The 16,134-nt window shown below is 37.7% G+C and overlaps 1 protein-coding gene across 3 annotated transcripts; it reads left to right on the top strand.

The window, feature by feature from the left end:
* Positions 1-6,253: 6,253 nt before the first annotated feature.
* Positions 6,254-15,872, top strand: LOC121244084 (histidinol-phosphate aminotransferase, chloroplastic). 3 transcript variants are annotated; one of them, XM_041142126.1, is made up of 10 exons: positions 6,254-6,493; positions 6,585-6,848; positions 9,359-9,442; positions 9,681-9,835; positions 10,007-10,104; positions 10,726-10,834; positions 12,776-12,933; positions 14,538-14,680; positions 14,809-14,949; positions 15,572-15,872. In XM_041142126.1, the coding sequence occupies exons 2-10, from the start codon at positions 6,591-6,593 to the stop codon at positions 15,701-15,703; spliced, it is 1,278 nt and encodes a 425-aa protein (XP_040998060.1). In that variant the 5' UTR covers positions 6,254-6,493; positions 6,585-6,590; the 3' UTR covers positions 15,704-15,872. The 3 variants fall into 3 exon arrangements, with proteins under 3 accessions (XP_040998060.1, XP_040998061.1, XP_040998062.1); XM_041142127.1 differs by having other exon boundaries at positions 6,280-6,470; XM_041142128.1 differs by lacking the exons at positions 6,254-6,493; positions 6,585-6,848 and having other exon boundaries at positions 9,670-9,835.
* The last annotated feature ends 262 nt before the right edge of the window (positions 15,873-16,134 follow it).

The raw sequence follows: 16,134 nt of genomic DNA, 5'->3' as shown, positions 1-16,134 counted from the left end.
AAATTCCACTAACCCACTATGTGCCAACCGTCCCTACTTCTCTCACTGTCTATTTCAAAACCATCTCATCCCTGTAATGTTTGTGTAGTGCGTGAGCCACACCCTTGACGTCAACACGTGTGACTATCACTCACTGCCATCTTCTCTCTCAAAAATTGACCTCTACTCTCTCTAGCCACCCCCTTATCCATTTAACAACATATCCAACAATACAAAAAAAACCCTAGCCGAAAGCTCTCTCCCCCTTTTCTCTCCAAAGACTCGCCAACCTCAGCGCGCCGGGGGGTGAAGCTTTAGCTTTTCCCTCCCTCCTCCCATTTGGTTAGACCAGAGATTGTGCAACCTTTTATTTTCTAGTTTTTTTTGTTTGTTTTTCCTTCCAAAGTATGGCGAATCGCCGATCTGCTATTTTCGGAAGCCCAGTGTCTACCACACTCCCCTCTGCAGGATTTCCAGGTTGCTGATCCTTCGGACGACCGAAGGCTTTCGTCGAACGGAGCGGCGCATGAGTGACACACGCGGGTCATAGAAGCACATGAGATCCACGCGCCACCATACAGGAAGCTTCTACTGCTACACGCGAGACGTTTTTGGGACCAAGGACCTTGGTTTCTTCATACTCGACTGGCCACCACACTCCTAGCGTGGCGTGTGTCTCTCATGTGCCAACACAGTCTCTTTATTTATTGTATTTTGCTTTCCTTCAAGTTGAAAATTCGGATCTACAAGTGTGATCCTCATTTTCACATCTATCTTATGTTTGTTGTTATTTCCTTTTGTTTAGATAAAAAATAAAAAAGAAATAGTCTCTTAGACATTTTGTCCATAGAGTGAAAGTCCTTTCCTCCTCTAGAGGTGGGATTTGAAATCTCTGCTTTAAGCAGAGTGTGATCTCTCAGACGGTTTGTCTGCAGAGAGTTATAGAAGTTATGTAACACCCCGCATTTTAGTGTATTTTTACTAAAGGATTATTTTTATTTATTTAAATTTTATTCTCGTATTTTAAAATTGGTTGGATTTTTAATGCGTTTATTTCTATGATTTTAATTGGTGGAAATTAATTTTTATGTGCTTTCTTAATATTTATTTATTGTTGTGCATTTAAATTGTTTTTCATATTTAATTAATTACCGTGGGATTTAATTATTTCAATTTGACTTTACCATTACGTTTAAATTATTTTATTTAACTTGTGGTTTTAAAATCGTTTCCGTTGGATCATTTTCGTGACCCAAGTTATGAGGATTGGACCTCATTTCTTTTCCCTCTATTTTTCTTTTCCTTTTCTTTTTCTTTTCTTCTTTTCTTTTTTTTTCTTTTCTTTTCTTTTTCTCCTGCTGGCTTTCCTTCTCGCGCGCGAGTTCTTCTCTCTCTCTCTCTCTCTCTCGCCGTGCGTTGGTCTCCTCCCCAGCCCGCCGCCGTGCGCCGGCGGTGGTCGACACCGCCCGGCTCCTTCGCTCCCCCTGTCGCCGGCGACCAACCCCCATCAATTCCAGCTTCCCTCGAGCCGCCGTGAGCCTCTACGCACGGCTGGAAGCCGCGGCACTCTTTTCGCCGCTGCGCCGCCGTCGCACCACCATTGGCCACCATTTTCCTACCACATCATCCTCGACCTCTTAGCAACTCATTGGACCCAACCCCAGCTCCGATCCGTCACCGGTGAAGCCCCACCAAGCCCATTTCCGATTTGCACATTTTTGGCCTAAAACCACCTCTTGCGCCGCCACCCACGGCAAACCACCACCACCACTAGCTTCACCGACCTCCCTAGGCCCTACCCTATCAATCTTGGGTCTTCGTTTGTCCTCGTTGAAAAGTTGGTATTTGTGACCCACGGCCACAGTGTATTTTACACTGTGGTGTTGCTCAAACGTCGCCTTTTTCAACTTCGTGATCCTCGGAAAATTATTATATTGCACTGTAAGTATTTCTCCAAAGAACTTTCGTAATTTAAATGTATTTTTACACTAACCCATTTCACTGTGTTTTTGGCATGCCGGACTGAGTCCGAGGAGTTCGGGGGTCGGATGGATTTGTGATTGGAGTTGTTTGGTTGATTTGGTTGAATTGGATATTGGTCGTTGATGGGTTGGTTGGATTTGTTGGTATTGTTCATTGATGGATGTTAGATATTGTGTTGGTACATGTGCATTTCATTATTTCATGCATGATCATGTTTGTAAAAGAAAACTGGGTTTTCGTGTATTGCATTCATGTTCATGTGATTTGAAAAGCTATGATTTTATGTGATAATATTTTTGGTGCGTGTGTATCACGACCCCAAGCCGAGATGGGGTATTAACTCGGTGGAGCTCCTCTGGTTACTCGGGAGCGGAATATACTGAGTAAGGTCCCCTGGATTGTCGCCGGGCGACAATGGGATCGGACGAGATGGTCTCGTGCCGACTCCGTGGTCCTTCTGCTGGCGGGGACTAGAGGATGTCTGGCCAAGTACGCGCTGGGCGCGGAACTGGGCATCGCTCGTTGCGTAGTGTGGGTGCTTGGCCATGTACGCGCTGGGCGCGGAACTGAGCACCGCTGCGAAGCCAGGACGTGCGGATGGTCCATAGGGGAGACCATGGTGCATATGGAAATAATGCATGGTGCATTTGGAATTAATGCACTATTTTCTGGGAAAATAGTGCGAGTTGATTTTTGGGTAAATCATTTTCTGGGAAAATGTTTTACGGATAATTTGGACCAAAATGGGATTTTGGTGTGTGTTGGAAATTTATCATTTTCGGGGAAAATGATGTTTTGTGGAAAAAAATGCATGTTTTCATGTGCATGCATGTTAGTTGCATTTAATGCATTTTATATTACGTTGTTGTTTGGGTTATACTTACCTGCGAGACTATTTTGTGGTAACGCAGATTTTGATACTGATGAGGAGGAGGAGGGCGAGCCTGAGGAGACGGCTCCGCCTGAGGAGTGATCTGGGATCACTCGTTTGTATATCTAAAACTATTGTAAATTATTTTATGGATGACTGTATAACTGCTATATAAATCTTTACTGATGTTTGATTGTAAATAAATTCTGGTACTTAGTTGACTATCCGCTGCGTTATTTTATTTGAACACTGTTGCATGTACACACACTGGCACTTCGTTGGGATGTGTGACCGTGTTGTCACCATCCTGGCGTCTCGATCCCTGTGTATTTATATAAGGGGGATTGGGGGCACCACAAGTTAAGACTATACCAGTCACAAAATAATTTGTGTATTGGTGGAGCCCCAACCGTGAGTAGTTGGCTTGTAATATGAGATTTTCCTTGTTTATATCAGGTCACAGCTACAACTTCGCTTTCATGAATAAATGAAATCTATTTTGCATTAAAAAAATCATATCCAATGCTTTTTATTTATTTACTCGGGTTTTTATTTTATTTTATTTTATTTTTTTATAGGTTCTTGGGAGCTTGATGTACAACAATCTTTGAGATGTCTAACTCCTCGATCACTTTTTAAGAACTCGTTAGTGCCCTCTCTTGCCCAATAGTGGCTCCTGGTTAGCCTTATTTAAGAGAAGAGTTTTGTTACTCATTATTCCATATATTACATTTTTATTATTATTATTTTATTTTTAATTTTATTCCTATAAAATGAACTGAGTAGTTCTTCTACTCATCATCTCATCACCACATACTTACTAAAAAAAAAAAGAAGATAAAAAATTATATGTAGTGTGTGGTATAAGAATGATGATTAAAACTTTTCATTTAAGAATGCAAATGAAGTAGACTGAAGATCATTAATGACCATCTTGACGTGGTCAAAATCAACGCACACATTCTTGTTGCGAGATCGCTAATGAATGTTTTATACAATGCAAAAAGAGTAATATTAGATTCCCGTTTGGATTCAGAAAGTGTTTCATTTCATCTCATCTCATCATTATAATTTTTTTAAATTCCTATACAAAATATAATAAATAATACAACTTTTTTCAAATCTAAATTCAACTTTTTCAAATCTCAAAACAATAATAATATTCTAATAATATTTTTTATAACTTTCATATTTCATCTAAAACCATCTCATATCCTCTCTGAATCCAAACCAACCACTACTTAAAAATGGTTTTTACGGGTATAGAGTGTGCAAGTAGCGTGTAAATCATTTAAAAAAAAATGAGACCCATATAAAAAAATTTACTTTTTCACGGTAGATTCCAATTTTTTCAAAGTGACTGTAAGATTTGTATACCCTAAGCATATATCTAGCATTAGTCCATATAAACAATCATTTTCATGGTTACTAATTACTTGAGCTCATTTTGATCTGAGCTCGTTTATATTAAATTCAAAGTTTCTTATTTTGTATCGTGTATATGTTAGGTTATGAGTTATGTCATAATTGTTAACCTTAATTAGTATACTAGACTAATTATTCATTATCCTTTTTTTTTTTTTTTTTTTTTTTTTAGGAAATAGACTTTATTCATTCATAAAAGCGAAGTTATAGTTGGGATCTGATATATATAGAAAAAATCTCAAATTACAAGCAAACTATTTATTGTTGGGGCTATACCAGTACACAAATTCTTTTGTGACTGGTATGATTTTAACTTCTATAACTCTCAACAGACAAACCGTTTGAGAGATCACACTCTGCCTAAAGCAAAGATTTCAAACGCCACCTCTAGAGGAGGAGAAAACTTTCACTCTATGGATAAAATGTTCAAGATTCTATTTCTTTTTTATTATTACCTAAACAAAAGGAAATAACAATAAACATAAAGATAGATGTGAAAATGATAGATTACAACTGTCCAAATTTTCAACTTGAATGAAAGCAAAATCCAAGAAACAAAGAGACTGTGGTGGTGCGTGAGGGACACGTGCCACATTAGGAGTGTGGTGACCAGTTGAGTCTGAAGAAATTGAGATCCCTGGTCCCAAAAAGGTCGTGTGTGGTGGTAGTAGCAGCCTCTTGGTGCGATGGTGCGTGGATCTCATGCGCTGCTATGACTCGTGCGTGTGACTCATGTGCAGCTCTGTTCGATGAAACCTTCGATCGTCTGAAGGATTGGCAGCCTGGGAATCCTGCAGAGGGGCGTGTGGTGGATGCTGGGTTTCAAAAAATAGCAAATCAACAATTCGCCATACTTTGGACGGAAAAACAAATAAAAAACTGAAAAATAAAGGGCTACACAGTTTTTAGTCTAACATATAGGAGGAAGGAGAGAGGGAGGAGCTTCGGGTTGGGTTTTTGCTGGGTGCGGAATCTTTGGAGAGGAGAGAGGGAGCTTTTTCGGCTAGGATTTCATCTCTATTCATTACCATTTTTAAATGAAAAACTCTTGCTGTAGTCGCTTGGTTCAGTCACGGGGCAAACGGCTTTGACGTGGACAAAATAAAAAATGCACCGTTTCATAACTTCTAGGCATTTCCCCAAATGCCTCTCCTCCTTCCATTTCCATTTCACCATTTCCCTCCCTCTCCGTGTTTCTCTCCCTCGAAGACAAAGATCCCACGTCGCTTAGACTCTGTGTGTTCTCTCAGTGCAAAATTATGACCACAAAGTTGATTCCTAAGGGCTCGGTGCAAAATTATGTATCAAAAGACCTTGTCTTATTGAGGTTGGACACGCCGACAATGGTTGTTTCTCCCTCCTCTTTAGGATCACATACATATGCACAAAACAAGCTTATAGAAATCTCTATTTCTATGGGAAAAGCCCAAGCAGACTAGTACGTTTTGGCTCAAATGATGTAAAAACAATAATAGAGACCTAGAGAAAGGAAAGTAAATAAAATGGTGAGAAAACGGGAAGAAACAAGAACGAAAATAATATCCAATAACTAATCCTACAAAACTACACAGAAAAGTTATGGGTTTTGTCTCAAGAACACACAAAAAAGAAAATCCTAATAAAAGAAATGGGATTATTTGCATCGGTTTTTTTTTTCCTAAACAGAGGTATGGGGCAGACCAAAGCGAATATCCATTGACAAGAAGCAACAGTTGACGAAATGTAGATTGAGAAAGAAAACCCAGACGCCATATGAGCGAGAAGATGAAGACCCAGATGATGCGAAGCTCTGTTTCAATGAGTTTTTCGTTCTTTATGATTTTGGTTTCTGGCGGGATCTTTTTACTCTTCTAATTCTATTGTTATTTTTTGTTTTTTTAAAGCTGACGTAGTGTCAACGATTGCGTACCGATTGCCTATCACAACTGTATATAGAAGAATTGTTTTTAAATTATTTGTTAGTTTTAAATTTTAAGCATTTATCTTTTTCTCCAAAATTTATTTGGAAAAAGAAATAAGACTGTAGACTTTAGTGTCTGGTTTTGTTGTATTGACATTTTGTGACTTCTGTCGTTAGGGTTTAGGAGGTTTTTCCTTTTCTTTTTCTTTTTCTCCCTCCAATTTTTCATATTAGTTCATCGTTCTTTCTCCAACTGTATGCCATCGTACCTCTTCCTCTAGTCATCGACTCTGCTCTCTTACGTTCTCTCTGGTGTCAAAACAAACCATTTCTCTGTATTTCAGTCTCTATTCCTAAAGCCCATTCTTTTTTATTTTCGTTTTTTTTTTTCCTCTTTTCTGATTTGTATGGGTTTCAAATATGCAGAGATTCATGGGCGTCATTGATATCTACAACGCCTCCTTTGCCTGCTTGATTAAGTCAAGCACCAGCTGTCAACAGCTTGTGGCGCCTCAATCGCACAGACAGAGTTATTCGATCGAAGGAAACCGGAGGCGGGTCCTTGCTATGGCCTCCACTGTTCCTTCGGTGGAACATGTCAATGAGGGTCAACAACGCTTTACGGGCGATTCCTTCATTCGAACCCATTTGAGGAAATTATCGCCCTATCAGCCCATTTTGCCTTTTGAGGTAGTTTAAGTGGACCCTTTCTTCCCTTTTGTGGTGCATAACACATTTGTGTTTTTTATTTTGTCTGTTTTTTCCATTTTGCTGCTGCTTGTGTCAAAGACTGACTATTTTGGATCCTGTGCTAGTAGCTTGCGACCTATTTTTTTGTGATTTAATTTTCCAGCAACTTCAGATTAGATCAAGTTCAAGTATCGCTTCGATTCGTGTTCCTTTCAAGTAAATTTACTACCGTTGGTTTTTCTGTGGATTTAATTTTACTCTATGATCATATGATGTTTAGTTTGAATGCGCTAGGCTGATAGTTCATTATCTATTTGCTGAAAGCTCCATCACTTGCTTCTTATGTGTAAAATCATGTTAATTATTGAATTCCATAATGGGTAAATTGTGTTATTTCCCAAAAATCTTGTTATAAAATCGTGCCTCCTTTGATGATCTTGTTTGTATGTATATATATACCCCAGTGTCTGTAGATAGGGAGGATGAATGTTAGAGGACTTCGGTTTTGTACCATTTCATGCCTTAATTGTGCATCTTATTGGATCAAATAACTAACTAATAAAGGGATGTTAGCGACTGACCTTGAAGCCAAATGAATCATTTATGCAGCTCTACCAATTAAGGGCCACCTTCAATGTGTCCACACGGCAGAAATGAATGCTATGCTAACTAAGATGCTTTCCTAAGCCACCCATTGGATCCTTTGTCCCCTAAATCTTTCCATTATACGAACGAATAATCTATGATAATTCGCAAACCCAGATTGGCTAAGGAGTGGTTTGTATTCACAACCCATTTCAATTCATCTCAACTCATCTCACTACTATTCACTACTATTCAGCAATTTTAACTCACAAATCTTACTACTATTCACAACCCATCTCACTACTATTCACAACTCATCTCAACTCATCTTAACTCATTTTTGAATCCAAACGATACCTAAATGTCCTCAGATAGCACCCGCTTGGGTAGAACTTTCTCAATTTTGAAATGTATTGGCCTTGTGTAGTAAAGAACCGTTGGTGATTATTGACCATCATAAGCGTTGACTGGATGCTCCAACGTCATAAAGTATTCTTGTAACCTGTTTCGGCAACTGCCTATAGTTGACTATGGCAGCGCACCTTTATCACTTTTGACATGGTCACTCAGTTTAGTTATCTATTTGTTTACCTGTCAATAACTGAAGGAAAAAATGAAATAAAACTCATGGTGCTTATTTCATTTTTTATCGGGTTGATGAGTTCTGCGAATGATTTTTTAAATTGAACGTGATGTTCATCACTTTTAGTTTTGTGGTTAATGGAACCTAGTTACAACTCTTGAGTGGAAATCCATGTTAATTAGTTATTTGATATCCAGTAAATTGTTTTTTGATCAGTAAACAAATTTTTATTGATCAAAAGAGTAGGCATAAGCCCAAGTGTATGAGACATATACAAGAGCAACGCCTAGGCGTATTAATTTAAAGATACAAGGAATTCATGAAATGTCATGCCATGGAAATCAATTACAATCAACCAATGGAGTAAAGTATTGAAAAACAAATTTCTAAGCTCATCCATGGATCGCTCTTGTTCTTTAAAACTTCTTGCATTCCTCTCCCTCTAAATGCACCGCCATAGACATATAGGTATCATCTTCCATATGGACGCAATTTGGGAATTGCCCCAAATACCTCTCCAGGAAGCTAGAAGGTCACATACCCGTTTCAACATCACCCAAACTAACCCCAATCGAGCAAAGACTTCATTCCACAAGGTCATGGCAATCTCACAATGTAGTAGTAGGTGGTCAACGGACCCTCCGCTCTTCTTGCACATATAGCACCAGTCCATAACTATAATATGACATTTCCTCAACTTGTCCATAGTAAGAATCTTCCCCAAAGAAGCTGTCCATACAAAAAATGCTGCCTTTAGAGGTGCCTTTGTCCTTCATATGCTCTTCCATGGGAACGGATCTGTGTTGTGCATGGTCATGGTTTGGTAGAAAGAGCAGGCCATGAATGTTCCCTTCTTAGAGGGGCACCAATAGAACTTGTCTTCACCTCCCCCTGACAAACAAGTGGAGTACATAAGGTCAAAGAATGCCGAAAAGTCATCAATTTTCCAGTCTTGTGCCTCTCTAAGGAAAGTAATATTCCATTGGGGGAAGCCATTGGAGATGATAAATAAATCCGCAATAGATGCTTCTTTCCTTCTTGCTAAGCCATAAAGTTGTGGAAAAACTTCCTTGATTGCCCGATCACCGCACCATCCATCATGCCAAAATTTTACCTTCAATCTGTTTCCAACATTGAAGCGAGTATGTTCTGCATATGTGTCCCACCCTCTTCTTATATGTTTCCATAACCCCACTCCATGAGGCCCACTCACCTCATTAGAACACCATCCTCCCCATGATTTCCCATGCTTCAAAGCAATGACGGTTTGCCACAAGGCCTCTAGTAAATTAATGGAGTTCTTTTTTTTTTTTGACGAAATTAATGGAGTTCTTTGGTGCAGGTATTGTCATCCCGTCTTGGAAGGAAGCCTGAGGATATCATCAAATTAGATGCAAATGAAAACCCTTATGGTCCTCCCCCAGAGGCAAGTCATGGATGCCATTATACTTTCTTTGTAGTATTACTAAAACCCAATATTTTTTGGTTTTGTTAAAGATTTTAAACCTCCCTGTTTTTCCTCTTGGACAAACAACTTTGATTTACAGAAATATTTAGAGTGTTTAAAAGATTTGAGGTTGAAGAAGAGTTGGTGTTTATTGTAGGCACCATTCTTACCGTTAGTATCCCTTACTATCCTAACTAGAAATTCAGATTGTTTATAGGTTTTTGAAGCCTTAGGCTCGATGAAGTTCCCATATGTCTATCCAGATCCTGAAAGCCGTCGCTTGCGTGCTGCCCTTGCCAAAGATTCAGGACTTGAATCTGATTATATTCTTGCTGGATGCGGTGCAGATGAACTCATTGATTTGATTATGCGGTTAGGAATGGAATCTTAATTTTTATATATGTTTGCTAGTATTTTGATACTGATAAAAAAATCATATGCTTGCAAATATACATGTGCTCTTTAGCATCAATCTCCCTAACTTCAGCAGTAAACAGTTCCTAATCTTTTATGGATTTTGTTTCTGTTTGACATATGCTGCAGATGTGTGCTTGATCCGGGTGACAAGATTGTGGACTGCCCTCCGACCTTTACAATGTATGAATTCGATGCTGAAGTTAATGGTGCACATGTAATAAAAGGTACATATAAGCATTCTAGTTTCTTTTACTTTCTTCCACAGTGATTGCAGTTTCTAATTCTTTCTTTCATTAATGTATCTTCTTGGGTTTATCACCAATATTGGATTCCTAAGGGCATGCTTTGTTTCACTTGTTTTTAAAAAAAAATTCAAAATCTTTACAAATTTTTTTCAACTCCAATCCAAACATCTTTTAAATCTGAATTTTTTTATTTTATTTCTCAATAAAAAAGTCATCTGTTCTTTTGCCTAGGTTTCTAAAAAACAAAATAACACAAAAGCCAAGAGAACTTTCGCAAAAACTCAAAAAAAAAAAAAAAAAAAAAAAAAAAAAACACTACACAAATTCTATCCGATAAACTTTTTAAATCTACCTACCCACTGTCATGATACAAAATGTATCTCAAAAAAATTATCCTAGCTATGACTCATTTTTTCTATCCAAATTCACAATACAAAATAAAAAACACATCTCAATTTTTTTTTTCATGAATTCTCAAATCTTTTCAAAATCGTGGTTACCCAGACCTGCCCAATTTCTGTCATTCCTGGACCTTCTTCGCTTTTCATTTGTAGGTCACTTTATATGTACATAACCTTCTACAATTTTGTTATTCTGCAGTTCCAAGGAAGGCAGACTTTAGCTTGAATGTAGAACAAATAACGGATGTTATTAAGAGGGAGAAGCCCAAATGCATATTTTTAACATCTCCAAATAATCCAGATGGGAGGTAGATGTCAGTTGTTTCTATTCTGTGTGTCTTGTTGGCATAATTAATTTACATGATAGACTTGAGGTCTCTGACATGTCATTACTGTACTGTCCAATAGTGAATAGTCTAGCACATTCAAGAGAAGGATCACTTCTAGAAGGCACATATATATATATATATATTTTATGTTAAAGTATTAGTATCTATCTTCTAATCGAGCTTAGACTTTGATCCATTTAAGAGCTGTTTATAGCGTGGGAAGGTGTATTGGTTAGAAGAGCTATAAACTTATCAGTTAATATAGTACATTTTGTAAGCATGTCTATTTAAGGTAGGATAAATCATTCTTCAGCTCTCTCAAGGGATATTAACCAAAGATGCTGGCATTGTGTAGGTGCTTGAATTGAATTTAAGGTGTCTTTTATTATTTACCTCTTGGATGAGTTGTAGAAAGGGCCTGATTGTAGAACACCTAATGGATGGCTGGAGAAAGAGGTTAATTGAGGTTTCCATTTGAGTTTAAAGGATTTGGACACTATCATTAGACTAGTGTGGTCATTCACTGTTAGATTTTACCAAGTTTTAACGAGCCGTGGAATGACCATGTTCCTGTGGAAGAGTATATGGTAGACGAAAACTCCTTCAAAAGCAGCTTTTTTCTTATGGACAACATCATTGGACAAGATCCTCACCATAGATAATTTAAGGAAATGCCGGGTAATGGTATTGGACTGGTGTTGTATGTGTAAGAAGAATGGTGAATCAGTAGATTATTTGCTTTTACATTGTGAGGTGGCTAGGACCATGTGGGATGATTCTTTCATGAGAATTGGATTGTCATGGGTCATGCCTCTTAGACTAGTGGACTTCCTTGCAAGTTTGAGAGGCCTTCAAGGTAACTCACAAGTGGTAGCCATTTGGAGAATGGTTCTTATATGTATGTGCTGGTGTATTTGGCAGGAGAGAAATGATAGAAGCTTCGAAGATCGTGAGAGAACAATGGATGAGCTTAAAGTTTTCTTTTTTAAATCATTGTTCTTATGGGTGGGGCCATTGTTTGTAATATGATTTTCTCCTTTCGATTGTAAACTCTATATGATTCTCATGTATACTCCCCTGTGTACTTGGGCTTAGCCTATTTCTATGAATAAAACTTTTTGATTACCTATAAAAAAACAAGTTTGGTCATTTTGGAGGGGTTGGTGTTCTGATGAACTGGGGGGTGGAGTGGGTTTGTGGAAAAATATTAGGAATAAGTGGGATGTTTTTGCTGGTCATGTTAATTTTCTGTTGTTGAGGGATCTGGGGTTATATTTTGGCATGATGTTTGTTGTGGTCATTCCACCCTCAACACCTTGTTCCCTTTTCCCTATTCCGAATTGCTCTTCTAGGAGGCCTTGGCGTTGGATCTTTTGGACAGCTTTAACGGCTCCTCGCAATGGAATGTTCATTTTATTAGAGCAGCCTAGGATTGGGAAATTGGAGCTATTTCCAACTTTTTCAGCTTGCTATATGCTTTGAGCTTTGGTAGTGTTGAGGTGGACAGGATGTTATGGACACACATCAGGAACAAGAAGTTTACTGTTCGATCCTTGAACGAAGCTCTGGCTTGTCAGGGCCAGACTCCTTTTCCTTGGAAGTGCATTTGTAGGAGTAAGGTGCCTTCAAATGTTGTTTTTTTTGGTTGGACAGCATCTCTTGGGAAGTTCTTGACCATGGACAACTTGAGAAAGCGTGGATTAATTGTTATGGAGTGGTGCTATATGATTGAGAAAAGTGTTGAATCTGTGAATCATTTATTATAAAAACTTGGGCAATGCCTGTTCTCTTGTTTTCAATAAAATTTTATTTTACTTATAAAAAAAATTGATCTGATGAGTTGCACACTATTTGTAAAATGTTTGAACTTAAGCATTATTTTCTATTCTCGTTGAATTCCACACTACCTTCTGTATGCAGTATCATTGATGATGAAGTTCTCATGAAAATCCTTGAGCTTCCCATATTGGTGGTGCTAGATGAAGCATACATCGAGTTTTCAGGAATGGAATCAAGGATGAAATGGGTGAAGAAGCATGAGAATTTAATTGTACTTCGGACATTTAGCAAAAGAGCTGGTATGCGTAAATTGTACTGACTTTTCATTGGAGTTAATTACTTGGGAACTTGCATCTCATATTATGTGGTTGTTAATTGCTAATAAGAGAGGAAGTTAGAATATAATTAGAGGAGAAACTTATTTTAGAGAGAGAGAGAATTAGGGTAAGAACTCAAATTATTTAGCTACAAAACTGATACTACAAGTCCTTAAAATTTTATTACATTGGTCAACATGAGATGGATCTCATTTCAAGTATTATTAAGGTAAACTTGTGTTCCAGTAGCCAGCGATTTTTTGAAAAGAATCTTTTCAAATAACTATGTCAGGGCATTTTATAACCCAGAGCAAATGTTGAAGAAAGGAAGCTTTATTGCTGCACACAAGATTCCTGTGAGTATGCGTAGTTCCATAGATGGAAAGAAAGCTAATCATGATTACAAAGGGATTTTCTATGGGTTGGTGTGGTGGAGTAAAAATTTCATTTAGTGAACTGGTCCAAGGCTTGCTCCCCAGTTTCAGAAGTTGGTTTGGGCATTTGGTGAATGATTCTTTTTTTATTTTGTTTATAAGGATTCCTTTTGATCATGCTTTATTGGGAAAATGGTTTTGAAACTATATCAATGACAGAGAGGCTTTGGAGGAAGGTGATATAATTTATTTATTTTTTATAGTTAAGAAGAATTTTATTACCAAGAATAGGCACAACCCAAGTACACAAGATGTATACAAAGGAAATACCTACTACACTCTAGTACAGAAACAGAAACAGAAGCAGATTGAGTACAGATTCAATACATTATCATCATTCCTTGCAAAGATCTTAGCCCACAAACTCAAAGTAGAAAAGAAAAAATTTCGAAGATCTTCAAAAGAACGCTCTGTCTTCAAAACATCTCCAATTCCTTTCCAGCCATAAAGACCACATTAAACATGAAGGAGTCATTCTCCATCTGGCAGCAACACATTTCCTTGCCTCAAAACCACGCCAACAAGCAAGAAGATCCACAACTTCCTTAGGCATCACCCAATATAAACCTGTCCGACCAATAACCTCATTCCACAAAGACTTCGCCACCTCACAGGAAGTATACAAGGGGGTTATAGAAATGAAATACAGTAGTCCATAAGGGGATTGGTGCTCCAACAAGGTCAATGGGACCTTCAGGGACGGGTTTTGAAAGAATCATTTGAAGGGTTTTTGGGGAGTTCTCCAAATTCATTATATGGTGAGCTAATGGCTTCGAGATAAATGGTAGAGTTTCTTATAAAATAGAATATTCTGCTAGAATGTACATTTTGAATCTTATCACCTTGCTACATATCCCCAGATGGCTAGATGTTCTCAACTGACCTATCTTTTCGTCCATTAATGGGGGTACCTTGGAGTGTAGTGTAGTTATGAGTGGGTTTTATCTGTAACATTTTTTACGCATGATAATGAATTTAACTGTCTAGATTTATGTATGCTTTTCTACATGCGTATATTTTTTTTATCCACAGATGTTTATATCCCATGGTTAATTTCTGGTATTAATTTTATGTTCCCTTTTAGAATGTTTTTCCTTTTTTCCTTATGCAAAATGCTCTAAACCTTAAATTGGTAATGAAAAACTGGTTCAGGTTTAGCTGGACTTCGAGTGGGATACGGAGCATTTCCTTTGAGTATTATTGAGTATCTGTGGAGGGCAAAGCAACCTTACAATGTTTCAGTTGCTGCTGAAGTTTCTGCTTGCGCAGCTTTGCAGAATCCCACATATCTTGAGGTTAATTCTCTTGTCTTGTTGGTATTGTGTGTCCATATAATATATATTATCAGTTATTATGTGTTATGAAGTAGAAATTAGTACCATTATCATTCAATGCTTTAATATGAATTAGCAATCTCTACCAGAAAGTGAAGGATGCTTTGGTACTAGAAAGGGAGAGGCTTTATAATTTTCTTAAGGAAGTGCCATTTCTCAATCCGTATCCAAGCTATTCTAATTTCATTCTTTGTGAGGTTGCATCTGGAGTGGATGCTAAGAAGATAAAGGTGTGTACTTTTCTCGCCTAATCATACTTGACCATGTTAAAAGGTTTTGGCTGGCATGATCAGATACGCATGCATGTATGTGACTTATTTGTCTTCATATGTTGCTCTTGGTCTTCTATTAAATTTTAGATTGAATTGTCTGGTTTGGTTGTCGAGAAAACTGCTCTCCTTTTTAACTTTTTTGTGATAGGGCAATTTTGCGGCGCTTCATGTTGCTAATTAGGTTGCAAAAGAATTTAGGATGAACTTTCTACTCAAAATTATGATTCATATGAGCCACCTAGGACGATGGGACTAAGATGGAGACAATAATATTCTGTATTTTTAGCTGTGCACAATTTTTAGATAAGTTTTGACGCCCTTGTGTGCCTAGATGTAAGAATCACTCTTACCAGTGTTTAACTATTGTAACCAGATTTGGTCTCACTAGGCCTCGTATCATGTCATTTTTAGTTGTGATTCAGAGGACCGGCTTGCGGTTCTATTGTTGGGTGGTCCGTGAACATGGTTTTTCTTTTTCTTTTTCTTTCGACGAATTTATACAGTCTATTGCTGTTTGGTTTGCTTTGGAACATATTGTAGTGACAAGGAAAAAGGAAATATTCTGATAATCTTATCACAGGAGGACCTTGCAAAAATGGGTGTAATGATCCGTCACTACAACAAAAAAGAACTAAAGGGTTATGTTCGTGTATCTGTTGGGAAGCCTGAACACACAGATGCCTTGATGAAGTGCCTGAGACTCCTCTCCTAGTCCTGTAACAAATTCTGCAGGGGGCACTCCCTGCATTCATTTTAGGGAGCAAAACCCGACCAAGTAGTCAAGTTTCGACTTGTACTTAACACTAATAAAGCTTCTTTTTCCCCCTTTAAACCGTGATAATTTACATTTTTTTGGAAAGTAAATGATATTTATATCGAAATTTGATATCTTTTTTTTTTTTTTTTGGGTAAAAAGTGACATCTTTGTTTTAACAAGAAAGTACCCTTTAGCTAGGAAAATTAGTACATGTTCATTGATTTTTAAAAAGTTGCTTTTTACTCCTGAAGGTTTGGGTTTGAAAAATAAAGGTTGTTCCATAAACCATTATTCTCAGTTACTAAGGGCAGTTATGCGAGCCAAGAAATCATCATGTCATCTGCCATATTCAAGAAAAATAACATACAAAACTTTTAAAAGAATAT

Source organism: Juglans microcarpa x Juglans regia, chromosome 8S (assembly GCF_004785595.1).
Source record: "Juglans microcarpa x Juglans regia isolate MS1-56 chromosome 8S, Jm3101_v1.0, whole genome shotgun sequence".
NCBI classification, from domain to species: domain Eukaryota; kingdom Viridiplantae; phylum Streptophyta; class Magnoliopsida; order Fagales; family Juglandaceae; genus Juglans; species Juglans microcarpa x Juglans regia.
The sequence above is the reverse complement of the archived record's forward strand: the minus strand, read 5'-3'. Positions and strand labels throughout refer to the sequence as shown.